Source organism: Hypomesus transpacificus, chromosome 18, assembly GCF_021917145.1.
Source record: "Hypomesus transpacificus isolate Combined female chromosome 18, fHypTra1, whole genome shotgun sequence".
NCBI classification, from domain to species: Eukaryota; Metazoa; Chordata; class Actinopteri; order Osmeriformes; family Osmeridae; genus Hypomesus; species Hypomesus transpacificus.
Window position 1 is genome coordinate 3,874,273 of NC_061077.1, and position 20,619 is coordinate 3,894,891.

General features: G+C 40.5%; 4 protein-coding genes across 10 annotated transcripts; 2 read left to right on the forward strand and 2 right to left on the reverse strand.

The window, feature by feature from the left end:
• Positions 1–31: 31 nt before the first annotated feature.
• pou6f1 (POU class 6 homeobox 1) lies at positions 32–7,024 on the reverse strand. 7 transcript variants are annotated; one of them, XM_047039716.1, is made up of 12 exons: positions 6,648–7,024; positions 5,874–5,973; positions 5,330–5,374; positions 4,666–4,852; positions 4,367–4,500; positions 3,998–4,223; positions 3,505–3,749; positions 2,914–3,033; positions 2,502–2,732; positions 2,127–2,259; positions 1,868–2,036; positions 32–1,743 (listed from the first exon to the last, which is right to left on the reverse strand). In XM_047039716.1, the coding sequence occupies exons 2-12, from the start codon at positions 5,925–5,927 to the stop codon at positions 1,395–1,397; spliced, it is 1,893 nt and encodes a 630-aa protein (XP_046895672.1). In that variant the 5' UTR covers positions 5,928–5,973; positions 6,648–7,024; the 3' UTR covers positions 32–1,394. The 7 variants fall into 7 exon arrangements, with proteins under 7 accessions (XP_046895672.1, XP_046895675.1, XP_046895673.1 ...); XM_047039719.1 differs by lacking the exon at positions 6,648–7,024 and adding an exon at positions 5,036–5,122 and having other exon boundaries at positions 5,330–5,409; positions 5,874–5,962; XM_047039717.1 differs by lacking the exon at positions 5,330–5,374.
• An 808-nt stretch (positions 7,025–7,832) lies between these two features.
• dazap2 (DAZ associated protein 2) lies at positions 7,833–10,090 on the forward strand. The gene is made up of 4 exons (XM_047039722.1): positions 7,833–7,981; positions 8,665–8,783; positions 8,857–9,105; positions 9,234–10,090. Exons 1-4 carry the CDS (start codon positions 7,969–7,971, stop codon positions 9,360–9,362), a joined length of 510 nt encoding a protein of 169 aa, XP_046895678.1. The 5' UTR covers positions 7,833–7,968; the 3' UTR covers positions 9,363–10,090.
• Positions 10,091–14,085: 3,995 nt separating this feature from the next.
• On the reverse strand, positions 14,086–19,030 carry bin2a (bridging integrator 2a). Its single transcript, XM_047040908.1, has 12 exons — positions 18,831–19,030; positions 17,468–17,583; positions 17,237–17,317; positions 16,922–16,976; positions 16,687–16,781; positions 16,501–16,596; positions 16,268–16,375; positions 16,101–16,186; positions 15,866–15,941; positions 15,637–15,719; positions 14,871–15,528; positions 14,086–14,750 (listed from the first exon to the last, which is right to left on the reverse strand). Exons 2-12 carry the CDS (start codon positions 17,549–17,551, stop codon positions 14,727–14,729), a joined length of 1,446 nt encoding a protein of 481 aa, XP_046896864.1. The 5' UTR covers positions 17,552–17,583; positions 18,831–19,030; the 3' UTR covers positions 14,086–14,726.
• On the forward strand, positions 17,945–20,619 carry si:ch211-210c8.6. Its single transcript, XM_047040909.1, has 5 exons — positions 17,945–18,255; positions 19,124–19,229; positions 19,469–19,575; positions 19,792–19,964; positions 20,072–20,619. The coding sequence occupies exons 1-5, from the start codon at positions 18,105–18,107 to the stop codon at positions 20,348–20,350; spliced, it is 816 nt and encodes a 271-aa protein (XP_046896865.1). The 5' UTR covers positions 17,945–18,104; the 3' UTR covers positions 20,351–20,619.

Here is a 20,619-nt window from a genome sequence, read left to right on the forward strand (position 1 = left end):
AATTTTCACACAACAGTAAAGGAGACAAATGGATAAGTACATACTTTATTGTGTTATACAGTTGTGAATATACAAAACTATTGGATTATATGCAGTTATTTACTGATTTATATAACTGTACACCATATTATTGCACTCAAAACAAGTAAACCTAATTGCAGATACATATTTTCTTTAGAGACAGTTAAAAAAAATCATTAGAAGTGTATGCATGATATTCTTGTGTACATGATTTCTATAGTCAGTATATGCATTTGCTACATTTTTCAAAAATGTAGGTTACAAAATATAAGAATACAAACTGACAGGGACTCAAACATCCTTAATCAATGTCAAATTTTCACCATGTGACCGTTTTCTAAAATCATCACACAGAAAAACAGGCCCTGGTAGCTCCAGGGGGCTGGCTGTGCTGTGTTCTTGTATGACAGAACTCTAGCAATACACTTAACTCCATAAGGAACCAGGCCACAAACATCCCTTAAGAGTAGACAATTCAAATGTAACATAAACAGCTGGAATGTTTTTAAGTACTCAGATTTTGTTTGTCAATCTGTCAGTTTGAGATGATCAATTGTACAAAAACATATCTTAAACCTAAATTTGTCTTGCAAATTAACCTCCAAAACACTAGTAATTATAATCTTATATTGACCCATCAATTAATTGAAACAAACACATTTATAATCAATTAATCAATTTGATTAAGTTTGATTAGTTTTTATTTTAAGAACCTTCAATACAGAGGTGAAGCTGCAGTCTTTTGAAGCAGCCAATTTGTTAAATGGACAAAGCGGGCTGTACTCAATCTTTACCATGGTAAACAAAGGGGCAATGTTCTTTTCTGACACAGAATACTCCCTTTAAGTAGAACACTCACACATTACATTAGCACAAATATAGAAACATAACTGAATAAGCATATACAAATGTTAAACCTACTGTAAGGTGGCACCAGCATAATTGTAACAATGTTACAATGCAATGAGTAACAATGGGACCTAATATTAAAGAATATTTAGGCCCAAATTCTATATACAGTCACTTACAAACCTGTATTGCAAGTGTATAAAACCACTTGTATCAAATTCAATTCATTGTCATACAGAATGGTATGATACTGTATATTTACTGATTAAACAAAAAGTTAGAAATTATGCTAAAGAATCCTTAATCTCTCGTTTACATGCAATTTCTTTTTTTTTACCTTTATCCTCTCTCTTTCACTCACACAGACAAGCACATTCCAAATATGGTGATGAATTCTGAGCACTTAATGTTCACACAGCAAGATTAAATTTAAGTGCTACTTCCTTCATCCTGTCTGCTAAACTTAACAGTTTCCAACTTAGCATTTTTCCAACTCTACTAAACCATGGCGGCCTAAAATAGTCTTACTGCTGAACCTGAAATACGTTGATCTTGCTTGTGTTTTTCAGTGTTTGCCGACGATTGCAGAACCACACACGGACCACCTCACGGTCATAGTTGAGCTCCTTGGCAATCTCTGTGATCTCCTGGCCGGTGGGTAGAGCATTCTTCTCAAAATAGGTGTTCAGTACCTCGATAGCCTGTGGGGTAAAGCTAGTGCGACGTTTGCGTTTCTTGGAAGGCTCCCCACCCACAAACTCCATCAGATTCTGCTGGCCCTTTTGGTTCCAAAGCTCTGCTTCAGCCAACCACCTCTCCAACACAGGCTTCAACTTCTGAGCGCTCTTAGGTGTGATGTCTAACTTCTCAAACCTGCAGTAGAGAACAGACGGGAAAACAAAAAAATAAGCATGCACAAACCAGCATGGATAGAATGGATCAATCCATCTACTGCATTACTCGGCCTACAGTCACCACTCAATGACAGAGATTTTACCTGCAGATAGCAGACTGGCTGTAAGCTGGCCCTTCAGTTGCAGTGAGAGCCTGTCCCACTTGTGTCTGTGTTAGCCCTAGGGAGAGCCTGCGGATCTTAAAGTTCTTGGCAAACTCTCGAATCTCTTCCAGATTAATACCCTCTTCATCACCAACTGCTTGTTGTGGCTCTAAAGACATGAAGGGGCCAGTTATTAATATCCACCTACTTTAAAAACTCTATTTGGAGAACGGGTGCATATGCAAGGTGATGTACTTACTGCTGACGAGCTGACCAACTGTGGCAGTGTCTCCACAGGCGATGGGAACAGAGGAGAGGGAGGTAACAGTTTTCATCACGGACGGTTGTGGGGCGATGACCACAGGTGACTGAGAGACAACTGCTGACGCTGCCTGGTGGGGAACACCATGATGTGGGTCAATGAAGGTGTAAGTGATAGATTAGGCCTTGCTGCCCTGATTCACATTTTCAAAAACATTATTCTGTGGAAACATTCCAGGAGCAGGACCTACTGGAACATCTAGGCGGTATAATATCATGTACAGTAAAGCTAAAACTGACTGTTGGTAACACAAGTTTACAAAAAAACTATTCTGAAAATCTCATCTGTGCAAGTGTGACCCAAGGACTGTACCTGAGTGCTGGGCTTGGAGAGTGTCAGCGTGGCAGCTGGCTTGGGCAGAACAGCTGCAGAGGTGGGGACTGCAGGTCCATTCCCTATGGTGGCTATGATCTGGCCCTGAGTGTTGAGGATCAGCTGTGGGGCGACAGTCTGGACCTGCAGGCCCTGGAGAGGCAGAGCTTGAGTGGCAGCACCTCCCGTCAGAGAGGCTGGATTCACCAGCAGAGGGAGAGTTCCAATCACCTGCAGAACAAAAGGAATCACTGAACTTTTAACGGGATTTGAACAGACATACTTCTGAAATACACATGTTATGAACAGGTTATGGGTGATTGCTTTTACCACTGTTAAAATGTGGTTGCTTTGTAAAAAGGTAAACTGTGACTTGTTTTCACCAAACCTGATGGTTATGTAAACAACCTACCTGTCCTTGTGCATTGGTGATGATCTGGCTGGTGAGACCTGACATGGCGTTGGCAAAGATGGGGGTGGAAGCAAGGGAGCTTATAAACTGGGTCTGGGCTCCCAAAGACGCAGCACTGATCTGAGAATGAAGAAACAGTACTCCCTATATTTGCTGTACAATGATACTGCCAATGACATTCTTTGGATCAAGATCTACAGTATAATCATTAGGGGTGGGGGAAATCGATTCACATTTGATTTGTGATTCAGTCTGCTAACGATGCAGATCAATTCACAAATGTATGTGAATCGATTTTTGTTTGTGATGGTCTTTTTATATATTTTTGCATATATATATATTTAATTATTATTATTAGTTATTTATTTTTATCTCGGAAAAATCGTGAAGCGATTTTTAATCAAATCGTGACCCCAAGAATCGATTTGAATCGAATTGTGAGGTACCAAAAGATTCCCACCCTAATATTCATGATCCTATGCAAAGCCAACTAATTAAACAGCTTCTCAGCCGGCTGTCATCGATTACATGTATAGGACAAAATACAACCAGTACAGCACAAACACACTGAATTTAAAAAGGTGTTCTTACAATGGCAGGGTTGATGGAGAGTCCTGCTGTCTGGAGTGTTGCCACTGACACATTGGGCTGAGAGATCGTTGTCATGACTGAAGCCATCTGGGCTGCAGTAACCTGGGCATTGGTTACCTGCGTAGGCTGGGATGTCACCTGCTGTACAGCTGCCTGCATTGACTGCAGAGAGGCTGTCTGAGGCTGAAAGACTGTCTGGGCGGGATTCTGCAGCTGAGGCTGGATGGAGTTTAGCACTGTGGCAGCTGAGGTGAAAAAGTAAACAAAAGTTAAGCTGAGGCTTAAGTGTCGACGTTAACATATGGAGTCATTCACTCTCATACATAAACATCCCCACCCACAGACACATACAAGGCAAGGGCAAGGCACTTCACCCTACTTGCTTCGGGGGGAATGTCCCTGTACTTACTGTAAGTCACTCTGGATAAGGGCGTCTGCTAAATGACTAAATGTAATTGTAACATACAGACTGAGTTCATCTAAAATGTCCTACCTTGCAGGCCAGCAAAGGGCAGTTTGAGGAGGCCTCCTGCAGGGTTGGTGGCTGCGAGCCCAGGGAGGGTGGCTACGTTGGTGGTGGGGAAGGTTAGCACAGCCAGGCCTCCCTGGCCCCCCATTGACCCTGCCATGCTAAAGGGGATGAGCAGCGGCTGGCCCAGGGACCCGGTCTGGGCCATCATTCCTGTCATCAGAGTGGCCAAGCCATCCTGGGTCAAGACCTGCAGTGCAAAGGGGATTGGTGAAGGGGGCAAGTTCAATTAGATCCAAAGGAGACAGAAAAGAAGGAAATATCCTGTGTGATCCATATTAGGTGAGGGAATCGGAAAACAAAAACACAAATAAATACGGGTCATGCTCTCACCTGTGGACAGCCCTGCACAGTTATGGGCATGGTGGCCTGGGTCTGTGCCAGCGCCACACTGATGGGAGTTGCTGAAGCCAGGTTCTGAACAGCGGAAACTGCTGCCTCGACAGACACCACCTGGTCACCTAGCACTGACAGTGAGAAACACTGCTTCTGTTGTTTGGAAGACAAATGTCATGTTCCTAACAAGTAAAATACATTGACAACATACCACATTCGTTACTCTTTTAATCTATGCATTATTACTTTTAAAATTAATCATAACTAGAGTCAGACCAACTCTGCAAAGGGCTCACCAACTCCCCCAGTGGTGTGGGGGGCAATCGGGCTGTCTTGAGTGCTGGCCTCAGACTGCTCTGAGCCCAGACCACCTCCATCCTCAGGCCCAGAGTCAGTCCTCCCATCAGGGACAGAGGATGGAAGAGCAGCATCCACCTCCACCTCTAACACACGGATTGTCTCATGGCCAGACATCACAATCACCTGAACAGCAGTAAGTGGGGACAGGATAATACCAAGTCATGTAAAACAGGTACCTTTACTGATACTTTTACATTGTGTGGTCTGTGGTGGATATGCTGTCATTCAGTTATTTTAAGGAAAAAAAATTGTCTAGATATACAATAACAGTTTGGTAACTGACACAATGTATTACTAGGATCATACCTAGGGTTTATGATCCGTCATATAGAGACTCATCTGTAAGCATTGATGCCCCCTTGGGAGTGTGTACTCAGCTCTGCAGTGGTTTACCTTTCGGAGGAACCACACAATGTCTGTGCTTACACAGTAACAGACCATGCAGCAGACCTCTACATGTACTTCTACATTTGCATCTTCAAAGCAGTGTGTGATTTAGGAGTAAATGCAGCAGTCAGAGACTGGAGGAAAGGCAGACAGATGACTGGAGCTGGAGGCTGAGATGCAGAAGGACAACGCAGGAGAGGAGAAGATGCATACCTGGTTGTCTTTGGCAGGGAATTTCAAAGTGCAGGAACCTAATTGCTGAAAAAAGACCTCTGCAGTCAGACAGTGAATGGCTAAAGAAAACAGAGAAGCCGAGCACATGTTAGGACAGAATGAACCAAAACAAAACGACACAAATGACATGACCACACCAACACAACAGAGAGCATCAGCCAACAAGCGGTTAAAGCAATGCTTTATGAAAGTGCCCTTGTCATCCATGAAATTCTTTGCTTTTATGAGTATGTGGACATAGTCAGCTGAGAAGTTAAAACTATATTGATCAATAAGGATAAGAGACTGTGCTTAAATCTATTGGACACAAAGAAAGAGATATCAGCTAAAGACATATCATGTGATTGTCAGCCTTGTATTTCTTTGTTTGTAGTGAAGCATTCCAAATATGATATGGTGACATATGGAGGTTGTGACAACTTATGACAGGATGTCAGGCTAGGAAGCAGAGGCAACACAGGAGTTTCTGGAATGTTAGATGGGGCATATCAGGTAGTGTTGACAAAGAGAGGGAAAGTGATACCTGTTCATTGACAGTAAGGGGCGCATCATTTGCAGGCAGTCCCTGGGAGTCCATGGTTCACTGCTCACACCACCAAGTGGTTCACTTTCCTCCTTGCATTCTATGACAACAGAAATATCTTTATAAACAGGCTTTCTACATCAGTAAATGCTTTGTTCGTTACACGAGTGAGTTGATACTATTCTACTAAATAGGTAACTGTAAAAGCCGTTGGATGTCATCATTTGACTGATTTCATCATGAAAGATGATCAAAACGAGTTAGATATACGTGACTTCAGCGCAAAATAGGGAATATAATACACAGCATTTAATTGAACTGTAAGGCCCTTTGGAACTGTAGGTTTGACTAAATGCACACACACGAATAACTGTTAGTGTAGGCCCAGCTAGGTCTCTTGTGTTTCACACGTCTTGAGTATGAGATCTGTCAATCGTCATCGTTGTCCCTAAATACCCAATAGAACGTCACAAAACATCAGTAACGTGGCGCACCATATAGAAATATACAGCTATATGCCAAAACTTCAGAATCGGCACCCCACCCCCATCCTATTTCAATAAAGTATTGCCGCGAGACTGCGGCGACAAAAGCCATACACTGGTCCATTTCTTAAGTCCAAATGTTATGTATTTCCCTCTCTTTATCATAAATATATAAATTATGCTAATTAAGAGCATTGCATATTAACCAAAATCTCATTTCCTCTCGCCATTTCGTCGTGGTCGGCGAATGGCAATTTTAAAATAGAACCAGAATGTCTTGACAACTTACCGTAAATAGGTGTTCTATTTTCAGTGATTCTCCCCTTTAGAGAAGGTTTGCCACAGTTTGTTTTAGTCACCCATCATTAAAAATTCATCTCACAGCTTCCAGACAGGCGCTATGGCAGCACACAAAAGAAGTATTTGCATTGTTAAGCAGGGTTGACAACGTCAGGATCTGTCTTTCTCAATATTTTATGATGGTCTCTTTTCTACTGCTGTCCAGATCACCAAACAATGGCAGAAGTGTCGCGTAAAACCATACTTCTGATGCAAAGTCCACCTAAATTACCACCAAATTGGCCTTTTGCACTACGTCATGAACATAATTTATGCAAGAAAAATCTTGCATTGAAAAATGTCTGCCTCGATTTGAGAGGAACCATGGCTGCCTTAAAGGAAACGTACTTATACGCACTTAGAGTCTGACCATGTTAGGTGCGGGGACACAATGTGCTGTTAGCTTGCACAGAAGTGAAACCGAAGATAAACAAATAAGTCTCAACCTTTTCATTGTTTTGGATGTAAAATGAATAAATGAAAGTAGCTTACATATAATTTAAAGATTTCATTGTTTAAAATTTTATATTGTATAGCCTACACTTTTATAAACAAACAGTTCGAAAAATATTAGCCTATATATCAATACAACGTAGCTCTTATCAAACTAGTTAATTGTCTTATATGGTCATCGTTGCTTTCCATCTTTTTACAGCCAGCTGGCAACGAGTGGCATTTGCATGCATTTGTACTGTATTGCCATAGAGCTCGAAGGAAGAGCTAAGATAGTTTTTACCTTTAGAGCACTGTATAATACTGGTGTATACGTACATCCAATAATTGTATGATTTTATCAATATGCAATTACTGAATATGATTGTAGAACTGTTCTTCCCATTGCATTCTAATGAGCAAAGTATGATTTTGAGTTGTCATTTTTTTTTTGTATCTCACTCGGGTGTGTATGGGTGAGGGTTGGAGGGGTAGCAAATATGCTGCATAAAAAAACTCCTAGATGACCAGCTCGATTCAGTAGCTACCTCTCTCTAGTCTCTTTAATTATGTCGATTTTGTATAAAGTAACCGCTGTATTGTATTAAAATGCAGGCATAGGCTTGTAAGTTCATGTAAAAACCATGCACTTTCACCCTTAGAAATGGGAGTGGCGAACATGAAATGACGTAACTACAGCCACCCACCATAACAACATTCGCTAGCTGAAAACCCGTGGAAAACAAGGAAGTGAACTGTCATCTAGTCTGAAGGCCCAGCTGTTGTATAACTATATTCCGTTTTCTTCGACTAAAAGGCCTACAAATCTTTTCAGAACAATGAACAACAAAGGTAGCTAAAATGTTCATATATTGTAAACGGTCTAGCTGCAAGGTCCAGACATTTCAGATGGCTTGTATCTGCAGCTTTGTCCAAGATCAATTTGTTTATGTTACGAGTGCGGCCGCCAGTGTGCTAAATGATTAATTTATTGTATACGAATCTAATGGTTCGGCGTGAAAAGTATTGTCCACGACGGCCTAAAAATTTACATTGTACGATTTATTGTCCACGAAATATAATTGTTATCTATCAACACAATTAGACCCTGGCTGAAATAGGCACACGATTTCAGCTGGACGCTCTGCCTTTATCATTTTGGTGCGTCCACGTGACCTGACATTACCTAGGTTGTATAAAACGAATTGATACCACCATGGTAGCTTGTTAGCTTAGCTGCAGCTGTGGGTTATTATAAAACCGATAGCAATTGTTTGTGGTCGCCAACGCACCGTCTGTTTCCGAAACTGTTGTTATAACTCTACAAAGCTTCGGCATATTACCATAACGGTTACTTGTACAGCTCACAGTAGATAAGCTATCCGCTCTAATCAAGCTGATTGACCTCAATAGATGCTAATTGTAGATACTAGCAGCAATATGGCTGCTACCCATTTCCCCACACCAATTTTATATACAATTATGTATTCAATAAAACTGTGTATTTTCCCATTTACAAACCAAATATATTACAGGTTCATATCCCCAGCAAGCTGTGTACCCTCAGCAAAACAGTGCACCTATGTACCCACCTGCAATGCAAGTGAACCCTCAGGCACCTCCTTACACAGATGCACCACCTGCGTACTCTGAGGTATGTTTTAAAAAAATGTCTTTCCTCCTCATTGATGTACAGTCCCCCGCTAACCCTTTTGTAATTTTTGCAGATATACCAGCCCAGATATATACATCCGTCTCAGGCAGCTGGCCAGTTGCCCCAGATGTCTGCTGCCTACCCCGGTACTCAGATGTACATGCCCCTACAGCAGACCATGCCTGTTGGAGCAATGGGTCACAATGTTCCCATGGCCTACTATCCCATGGGAGCCATGTATCCCCCTGGCTCTACAGTTCTGGTGGAAGGTGGCTATGATGCTGGAGCTCGCTTTGGGGCTGGCAACAATGTTTCCATTCCTGTAAGTAGAAAATAACACTTTCATATTGATTGGCTAGTGCAGTTCACAAGCTGTTAATCATTATATTTAATTTCTTAACTTCTTAAGTATTAATATACATGCTTACCTGTTTCCCCTCCACATTGAAGCCCCCACCCCCAGGACACCCCCCTAATGCAGCACAGCTAGCAGCAATGCAAGGGGCCAACGTCATGATGACCCAGCGCAAGAATAACTTCTTCATGGGTGGCTCCAACGGAGGGTATACCATCTGGTAACAGCAAGAATTTTCCTTGTCAACTTCACCTTTACCGTTGTCCTCCATTCCTACCCTCTCCTGTTCCATCTGCCTTCCACTACAGGCTGCTTGGACGTGCCACGATACTGATATCACCCAATGGAATGTAATACTTGTCTTTAGAGCCCTGATCAAGGTACAGCACTCCACCTCTAATCTAGAGTCAGACCAGTGAACAGTACTAACAACACTGCCTCTAGAGGGGAGACGGTAATTAGTGATGAAACCCGTTTTTAGAATGCAGAACTGACTCCCTGACCCTTACAAACATGGGTGAATATGAGAACAATTGCAGGATTTTGACATGCAAATATGGTGGTTTTCTGTACCTTATTGGGTAACTGTAGATAAACATAATCAGGTGCCAAAGAGCACTGGACTTAGCCTAAATAAAAATAAATTAACTTAAGTAAACTTAAATAAAATTCAAGGGATGAAATTCAGTGCAATTCCAAATTTAGATTTGGATAGAAAGGGTTGGTTGGCTTAACATTTTAGCAAGTTGTTTATTCCTCATTCCAAGTCGGATACCCAGCGTTGTACATCTGTGTTTGATTATGTAGAGAACAATGACTCCTCTTTTGTCTTCAAATGTAATGTAAGCTTGAACATATAAAATTAGGAGTTTTGAGTTTGTATGCCACTAGAATAATTTAGCTTGTATCACACTTTTAAGGTTAAAATAAAACATTAAGATTTTATATTTCATTTCAATGTTTTCAGTACTCTTTTTGCACATCTTTAGGTGGTATGTTTTACTTATTTGCTCGTTATTTACTTAGTATAACCAATGAGCTGGTTGTACCAAAGATCGGGTCTAGAATGCACTTAATGTTTGGTTGTGACTTTTATGTAACTTTGATCATTCAAATGGCACAATTTAAAAGCAAACATATCAAATTAATTAAGCAGTGAAGAAGTTGTTGGTACCTAGGCCTTCAATCTCGAATGTCTGTGGTTGCTGTCTTATGTACTGGAGTACTTCAATGTCATTTCTTGTAATTGTATTCTCATTGTTCTGCATGCACTTTTACATAATTTACTTTTTTAAATGTTGCTGTAGATTCAGATACTTTCCATACAAACACTACAAACATGGATTTCATATGCACTGCAAAATATCCACTTGGAGGGGCTTCAGTTCTTGGACTCTAATATATTACTAATGCATTACTATCCCTCATCTCAAAGACAACACAAAAAATAATGATATTGCATTATTGGATAACAAGGATGCATTGCTGTTTACACAACTATTTCTGATCATTTTTGTGCTGCTAATTAAACTACCTTACATGCAGAAAGTAATAAGATATTTTAGAACACCATTTCACCAATCATCCGGATTCAGTTATTAGGAATTTATGTAGACTTTCCCATTTAATTTCCTGCCATTGGTATCACCTAATGTAGAGTCATACGTGTCCAGCTAGGATAACACTGGGTATCCGACAATGTTTTTTGATTGTTGTGGCCCTCGTGAAACGAGTACTCAGTGAAAAATGAATTTTAATATACTTTGGTCAGGTTACAGTTGACCAGCTGTCTGGAAACCTTTTAGCATGCAGCCAATAGCACATACTCTAATATCAGAAGAATTGTATCCACAGTAAAACTAGTCACACCAGTACCTTTCTTGACATGCTTGGCATGTCCCTCATTATGCATGAGTCTCCACACCTCCAAAACACAAACTGATGCTTCAAAAGGGTCACAGCTTTCAAAATGTACAAATGAACAAACCTATGTATTGTCTTTATTTCTATTCCATACATTGACATTGTTGTGCTTGTAATGTAACAAAATGGAGGCTTGGTCCCAGCAATATAATGTACTGTAAAGCTTGCCAGTAGATGCCATGCCAACCACAGCCAGTGTGGAGTAGAAGTCTCTCTGTCAAAGGATTTATGGACATTTATAGTTCAGGGATTCTCTTTGAAATTTTTATAATATGGATAAATGTATTAAAGTGATTTGATGGACTTTGGAACATATTCTATCTTTTAAGGTTACTAAGAAGGAGATGAGTGTCACTGGTTTTCGGAGACATGTGGCAAAGACACAGCTCTTTGCAGAAGAACTTTAGGTGCACTTAACTTTTTTTACACTAAACTTAAAATTTAAGGTGAAAATTTAGAATAAAGGCTATTTTGGAAATGTGAAATGCTACCTGTTCTTTAGTTCTAAGTTGAGTGGTTTGGTTTCTTTTCAGATAATTATTTTATTTTTCAACCCATGACACATGAGGGATTTCATGACTTCTATCAAACTTCTATATACTGTCAATACACATTTACCTTAACACATTAAAAGACAGCTGTAAAAAAAAAAGCTTTATGCCTTCTAGATGTCTCTGATAGCAGCATGTCATATCAGTGACCAAATCTTGAAAATTCAACCATACAAACTTGTTTAGCCAGTAAAAGTAATATGTATCAGTGAGCATACATTCAACATTTAGCTGCCCATACCTAACAAAAAGAAATGACCAATAGTAAAGTATGCCAAGTTATAAATAACAGCCTATTAAATTGTGATTTTAACTCCATAGCACAAAAAAGTCCAAAGGGCTCCATGGACACACTAGCCTAAATATTAACAAAGAAAATAATAAAAACTCAAATGGCAGATATAACAACAGTAGTAATGAACATGGGAGTGGGGAGACTTAATAAAGTGAACCTGTCCTGCTTCTTCTCCAGATGTTTAAGATATCTTCTACCTGCATACACCTGCCGTGTCAAACTGTATAACCAGTGTTTTTCCTTCACTGTAAATCTCATTTTAGCCCAGCTCATTTACCCAAATGGATGATTGTGTTTCGCAGAGAACAATCTTTAAAAGTTAATCTTCCTATATAGGACAATCATATACGGTGGCGTCCCTTTTTACAGGCAATTGATTCCTAAGTTCCTCGGGGTAGAGGACTTCCCTTCATGTTTGCCTTTTAATCTAGTTTAAATGAAGTACTCCTTCTTTTCACCAGCCACTGGTTCCCTGTGGTCCAGATCAGGGTCATCACCAGGAGCAAGTTCCCCTGTGGTTCTGTAGTCTCCTTTGTTATGACACAGGTAGCGGTAGAGGAAGAAACCTAGACCAGCAAGAGTCAGCAGTACAAGGACGATAACCACTATGGAGAGAACAAGAGCCTGTGAGACACTGTGAAACCAGGTGAACTTTAGGATTTGACATAATCACCATTGGTTTAGTACACTGGCTAAATGTTCAGAATATCTCACACACACGGTCTTGTAATATTATATTATTATATCTGTAGCCTTTGTTGTGGAGCAATGTAAGAAGGCGTTGCCATCCTGATAGACATGACATTGATGGAAATTACCTCCGATCACAGTGGAGTCTGTATGACTGGGAAGTGCTGTCGTGGGACTCATTTCTGTTGCTGAAACATGCAAGTATGTTAATTATAAAAAAGGTGAATACAGCTTCTGCTCCTAGTGTGAAACTGCCTAGTTTTTTCACCGTGAATCAGAACTTTTAGGACATTAATCTGATTAGCAAGGGCTGAAACAGAAACAAGCCAGCACCTCAGGTCAAATCCTGCTCTAATTTGGCATCTACCTGACATTACACAATATTTTAATCAGAGGGAAACCAACTCAGCAGGTCTGGAAAAGGTGTTACCAAGAGGATAAACGTGGCAAATTTGTCAGTGAATAATATATCCTACCTGGGAAAATAGCCCTTGCTATACTGTACATATCTAATTTAGTGTTGAAAATATGAAACAGTGGCATAAGGTAAACTACCTCAGTGCCACTTTAACAAATTTCATGACAGCGGTTTTATGACTAAACTATGAGATCCATTGAACAGCACAAACATGTAAGCTATAATAATTATGTTTTGTTTAACAGGAAACGAGTTCACCTTACCAGTTATGGGCGAAATAGAAGTCATGTTGGCTGGAGTCAGCAGTTGGATCTAGCAATTATATCAATAAAATACTGTAAACAAGTAGGCCTACTTAGCGGTTACAAATGCAACACAGTAAGTGTTAATGACTCATTACTAATTCAATTAGGAGAGACACATGCAGTAATCAACCGAAAACGTTCACACTTTCTTGTTGTCAATGTCACACCACAGAAACAAAGTGAATAGCAGCAGGCTTTATAAACCAATTTCCAGCCTAATCTTTATTCCTAAAAGGCTTTCATTCAAGTGCACTTCACGTTGAATTCTGGCTATTTTACGTAGGTAGGTTAGCTAGTGAGCACAATACACAATTGGCTTGCTCAATCAATGCGTTAAATAGTAATTACTCATTAGCTAGCTAGCCTTCAAACTTCCTAGTTAGCTATCATGCAGTGTCGTATCAATCATGCATGATTCATCCTAACTCTATGGATTCATCACACGGTGATTTGTGAGAAAACTTACCTAGCCGTTGTCAGCTATGGCGTTTGAACGCAATTCGACGTAGGCTCTAACAAAACAAAAATCTAACAAACAAAAAAGTTACCAGCTACCTGGCTAACTATAGCAAGCACACCCAACGCATCCAGTGCACAGGGGAAATTCTTTACTCAAGGCGTGCTGTTGGCTCAAACTTTTCTGATGCTTTTTCTTTTTTGCGCGTTCACAAAAATGCAAGCACGAGTTTTTCCTAAATCCCGGGGTGTGACCTATTGTGTGGTACAGATGCTGTGAAAATGTATCTTATTAAACAAACCACGGACGGCGTTTTGTGCCTTTAATCATCAATTCTGTCGAAAAAATGACACTGCAATGTTCACTATACTCAAACTATATTCTGAATCAATATTCAAACATCTTCATCATTGTTAACACATTTTAAAGGAACAGGGGAAATCAATTTTCTAAAAGTAAATTGTCATAAATGATTAGATAACTGGATATGATTACTTCTCCAACCTTTGGTAGCCTATATAAGAACCATTTTCAATTGTAGAGATACATTGGCACAAGCTTGTGCACAGCAATAGTACAAATTATTTCTGAAATACATAATTATCCAATTAAGAACATTACATTAATGGACAATGACAATTATTTTCCCACAGCAAGACATTTGGCACAGATTTAATGATCTTGCTTCAATAGCCCTTTGCCATCTCATCATGACCTCAGTCTTGATAATTTAACTTAAAGCTAGCACTGTGAACAGGATAAATACAGCAAAGCTATTACATGTGGCATTGTGAACGATGTTGCCTAAAGAATTATGATAGCTAAACACTATACAGATTTAGTTAAAGTAAAATTATAATAATCTACGTTTTTAAAATTGAAATTAGATCAAACATTTCATGAACCTCTTGTTCAGATGGCACAAGGCACTGTGCACAAACCATATCTCTTAGACTTCTGTTGTTCTGTCACCCTGTAATTCAAACAAAGACAGGGTTACAGTTACCCTACAGTGGACTAAGATCCGTGTCAAAGGATTACTAGAAATTATTAGAACTGTATGTATTTGTTGTGGGTCTTGCAAGCAACTCACCTTTTGGATGCATGCAGAACCATTGAGGTCATGGTCAAGGCTGTCAGAGACCTCACCATTCTTCAAACCATTGGCTTCTGGCAGCCCAGGGGCAACAGGGTTCTCCGAGGTCTCTTCAATGTGCAGTTTGGGAAGGTTTGCTCCAGAATGCTGGCGCTCCAAGCTCTCAGACTCGTGGTTAATAACTTGGGGATAATTCTCTGTCAGAGGTGGGCGTTCACCTTCTGTTTTCTTATCTGAGACAACATAATGTTGATCTGAAGATGGCTTAGGCTCATCCTCCTTCACTCCCTGTTCTTCCTTCCCCAGGTTCTTCTCCTCTACCTCTAAATCATGGCCACCCCCGGTGGCCTCTGAGAGGGGATCATTCCCACCAGGCTCCGACTTCTCCTCTCCCGGGGAACCATCACTACGGGTGGAGGCTGCGTCCAGTCCCCTGACCTCTATGGCAGGTTCCTCCACGGGCTGGGACTGAGGGGAGACTGAAAGGGTGCTGCTTTGTGTCTCGTCATAGTGTAGCCTATCAGGGGACCTTAAGCTGGACCTTACCTCTCGACTAGAATGGCTTGGTTTAGGACTATAGCTTGAATGGAAGTCAGAAAAGCTGGACTTCCATGCCTTGGGAGACATAAGTGAGCGTCTTTTCAAAGAGCCAGTTCTGAAAGGTAATGCGGAATAACAAAACATTTTAGCCAATAATTTGATTTAAACTCGACTTTGATTAAACTTTGAGTGCATCTCAGGAATAAATGTGAATCCCACCTACCGTTGCAATCCTTTAACAACAAACACCTTGTCTGGATGTTGAGCCTGTAGATCTTTTATCACACTCTGTAAATCTTTGTTGAGCTGGAACAAAGTATGGTGTCACTTTATAAATTAAACTAACGTACAAACTCAGACTTACCAATACAAACATTACCAATTACTACATTTGGACAAACCGAATCAAATATTTTCAATCTGTAATACAAAAGTGATGACAGCCAACATACCGTGCTCATTTCTTTGAAGAAAATATCCCTTAGATTTGAAACTGCCATAAAGACTGACACATAGCATCCAATGCGGCTTCAGAAACAGACAAAATAAACATTTTGTTCAAAAACACTTAGGTGAGCTCGATGTTTGGGGCTTCAATCATTATTTACACAGCTAATCAGATTAATAATCTTGGGGAAATATAGTATTTAGCTCTAAATAACTTCTAACCCAGGGTCCTTAATGTACCTGTCAAAGAGGACAGGGAGCTCATCTCTCAGTTCTCTGTTGATTCCTTCAAAGACATTCTGAGCAATGTTCACTTCATCATCTGCCTGCACAGAATGAAGCACACCATTATGTGTATTGGTCAAATGTTCATTAAAATCCAATTTAAATTGTGTTTTCTCTCTGACCTTGGAAATTTTGGTATCATCCCTCTTTTTAGCAGTCTGTAGCGCCTCCAAGTGGTGACGGGAAGAATCATAGTCCACCAATTTCCTGCCTCGTTTAGCCACCCTTTCCTGCAAAATTCTCACAAAATCAAAAAAAGTCTTAGATAGGTGTGTGAGTGGGTGTGAGTGTATGCGGAGGGCGTCACGGATGTGTCTACACAAATTATGGAGGTGTGTGTTTGCTCTTGACTTACCCTGACATCTGGAAACTGGCTCATATAAGACTCCATAGTACGGAGGGCCTGGTCTACCAGCTTTGTCTCATAGTCATTCCATAGGAGGTCCTCACCCTAATAAGGACATTAAAAAGGAGAAGTTATACTTCCCTCTTTAGGTCTTCACACACAGCGGTAAAGGACACACCACTTTCCAAGACTAACCTCTACTATTGCTCCTAAATCTTCTTCTCCTTCCCAGTCACTTTCATAAACGTCAAACAGAGACTGGGAAAGCCGTTTTGAAGCTTCCCGCATTTCTGTAGAAAGTGGAAAGATATACCGTATTATTGGGCCTTGAGCACAGATGGTAAGGTTTTAAAGATGGAGAACTGAATGGAAGAATGGAAATCACCATATCTTAGCCAATTTAAACACCATAGACAAAACACATGCTCACCATTGACAGTGTTAATGTAGACCTTTAGGTCCTTGAACAACCTGTGCCCATCACTCTGAAAATAAAGTGGCACACACTAATGCATGCATTTCCTACTAAACTCAATTCATTATTCGGCGTGGAAACTTTCCCTCGTTGTCGGGTTTATCCGAACTAACACAAAATGCAGTAGAAATAGCCGTTACACTGGTAATGTCATATAGTGTACATTTTATGCTTTCATCAATTTTAAGTAAAATAGTTTAAAGCCACATTCACAAACATTGATATACATTGTTGGTATTGTCTTTTTAGAGTAGCCTATATAAAGAATACCTGTTGATCATTAAAATTTTGGAGGCATTTGTCAAATTCTTCATCTTTGGTCTCCACTGTCTTTCCTAGTTTTTGCAGGACCTGATGAATACAAAAAGACAAGTTAATCAGAACTCATCAAACAGGTAGACCTCCAATAAATTGAGTGAGATCAAACCAATTTCAGAACAAAGGTCCTTGTGTAGATTTTATACATGGAAATATGGAAGGAGCTTGTAGAGAGGATTGTACCTTCTCCTTGCCTCTGCTCAGCTGCCTTTGGACTCGTTTGGCAAAGACCACTGCACCTCCCTTTGGACTATTGCCCTCTGCCATGGTGTCTCTTTATCTTTTCTTAGTTCTTATTTCCACATAAAAAAGTATATATATTTTTTGTAGAACACAGAACAATTCAACATTTTCCATTTAAAACATAATTTAGCCAGATAAAGTAAACATTTCACTTATGCATCATGAACAGCGTTGGTCATTATCAACGTAATTGTCGGCATTTTGTTCATCAACTGGCTTTTCCATTTCTGTCGTTGCTTTGGAGATTACCCAAGACTACAATTCCCAGCATTCAAGGAGGACGCGTTCAAATGTTCTAAATCCTCTTCTGCACTTGTTATCTCCACTATGGTTGACTCCATAGAGGTTGACTCTCCTAGATGTTAGAAGCAGCGCTCTTCCGCTCAATACACATCACATGTGAAGGAATATCCTGTTCCTGTAAGTATTATGCTTTTAAGTCTGTTAGTGTGTACAAGTGCGTGATGTAAGGAAAGGTCAGAAAATTGGCAGCCAGTAATAGTCACTTCCTACTAATGCCATATTAGAATGGAAGGAGTGAACTTTACACAGTTTATGTGACCACTGTGTTGGACTGATGTTGGAATACCATTTAATTCTTCAGAAATTGTCGGACATGAAAATGGGGAGCACGTTAGCGAAGTGTGCAGCCACCGACCTCGGTATCCAGTGGGCTGGTTGGGCTATAGCGGCTGCTCTCAAAACCGAAAAGTTCTATGACTTAGCAGGTAGGCCCTAATTATGTTATATTTTAAGTGAATGCATGAAGAGTTTTGCTGCAGTGCCAGCCGCAAGTGCCAATACGAATTTTGAATAAATGTGTAGTTGTCTAATTAATTTGGAGATAGCTTTTAATGATTCGCACGCTTAGAAAACGTATCCCCCCCAAAAATCATTCGATAACTTGTAACAGGTCATTGTTACAAAACCCTGTTATCTAAACAGCTTTGTTGTGAAACAGTTGGAGGGCTCCTCCTTGACTTTATTCCTTAAGTAGGCCCGTGTGATTGACTTAATTTCGAGAATGGAGTGACAGGCTAAATTGTTGCCTGTGATGTTCACGCCGCGAACAGCACTTTTAATTTTTAGCTAATTTTAACGACTGACATCGGCATTTCGGACATGACACTTTAAACGCAGCAGAGGGCTTTAAAAGCAATCCCACTCCGATTGGATTGAAGGAATAAGACTAATCAATTCCCATCTTTTTTTAAATCCTGTAATATTTAGATAGGCGATAAAATAATGAACAGCAAATCAAGTTTCAGAAATTACATTCTCATTATATAAAACTGCAACTTACCTGTAGAATGTCATTAATTGGCTTTTTGTTTTGTCAGATCAACAAATGAATGACACTCCTTTCACTCGTCTTCTTACGCTTCACTTCTGTGTTCTGGGCGCATGGAAATGTTTTAGCCTACCCTTGAACTTTGGAGCCAATTGTCTTTAGGTTCTGGGTAAAATATTCATTGAACACGCCTTACTGTGCAACAAGTAGGCTATGATAGCAGTGTTAGTGGGCTGAGCCATGGTGTACCATGCCTAAGAGACAAAAGTCAAATGCTAAACCATGATGTTATTTTGTTTTTTCAGGGTCAAGCACATTTATACTGCTTGCCCACTTGAGTCGTTTCTGGGGAGGGACCGGTCATGTGCGACAGAATGTGCAGACTGGACTGGTGACAGCATGGGGACTAAGGTAAGACCCAGGGACCTCCATCCAGTGACACCCCCCCCCAAACTGTGATACCCACAATAAACAGCAGCAAATATATAAATGTATCTAGAAGCACCAATTCACATGTATACCCTGTATCTAGTCCTTAGATCAGCTGGAACACCGAGCCTTGGTTGCTTCAGAGGATGTAAGTCAGTAAAGCTGAGTTAATAAATAATGTTTGGGTTAATGTGAGAGCGGCTGCCTTGTTCTTTCTGCAGGCTTGGTACATTCCTCTTCATGCGAATCCTGAAGGACGGCCAGGATCGGCGGTTTAACAATGTCAGAGACAGCCCAGGGACTTTCTTTGTGTACTGGAGTGTTCAAGGTACTTGGAGTCATCATGGCCGCCTCCTCACACATACATAGCGGTGATCTCCATAATCCTTGTGTGCTGGGTTGGTGGAATCCACTCACTACTTCTCAGCCCATTGATCTTTATTAACGCATACAACCAGATGTGCCAGTGACACTGATACCAGGCTGTAGTTTGTTAATTAGTCTTGAGAATATTCTTTGATTAATCATTCCCTCTTCCTTTCAGCTATCTGGGTGTTTATGACCCTGCTGCCCACGCTCATGCTCAACAGTGAGAGCAGAGATGAGCCCTTGGGAGTGAGGGACTATGTTGGCTGGGGGATATGGGGCCTAGGCTTTGCCACTGAGGCCATTGCTGACCAGCAGAAGTGGCTATTCAAGCAGAATCCGGATAATGCTGTAAGTCAGCTTAGTAATGACATTTGTAACTAATAACAGAACTAGGAAACATCTTGGAAATTCAGAGATGCTTTAATCTCTCCTCAATTAACTCACTGTCTTTTCAGGGGAAGTTTATAAAGAGTGGATTGTGGGCCTACAGTCGGCACCCAAACTACCTGGGAGAGGTCCTGCAGTGGTCAGGCCTCTGGCTCTCTGCTTCATCTGTGATGCAGGGTTCCCAGCATTTGAGTGTTGTGTCCCCTCTCTTTGTCTGGTTCCTGCTGCGTCATGTCAGTGGCATTCCTATACTGGAGAAGCAGGCAATGAAGAAGTGGGGCTCTGACCCTGGCTTTCAGGAATACATTAAGAACACTCCTCTTCTTTGGCCACATCCCAAGTTTTGATGTTATTTGTCTTCTTCTTGGCTCATGCAAAAAACAGGACATTTATTGCAGAATCCTTTTGTCCATGGTTGTTCTTGTACTGAAGTTCATTCACACACTTAATGGTTGTACTATTATTTGTCAACATTGCTTAGTTTGGCCTATTACATGATATACATTCATGCCTATAAAACATTTTTATTAACTTGATGCAGTTGCAGGCAGCACACATTGTTATACTTCACTGATAATTATGATCAATTATTGACAATAAACTGTTCCAAATCTGA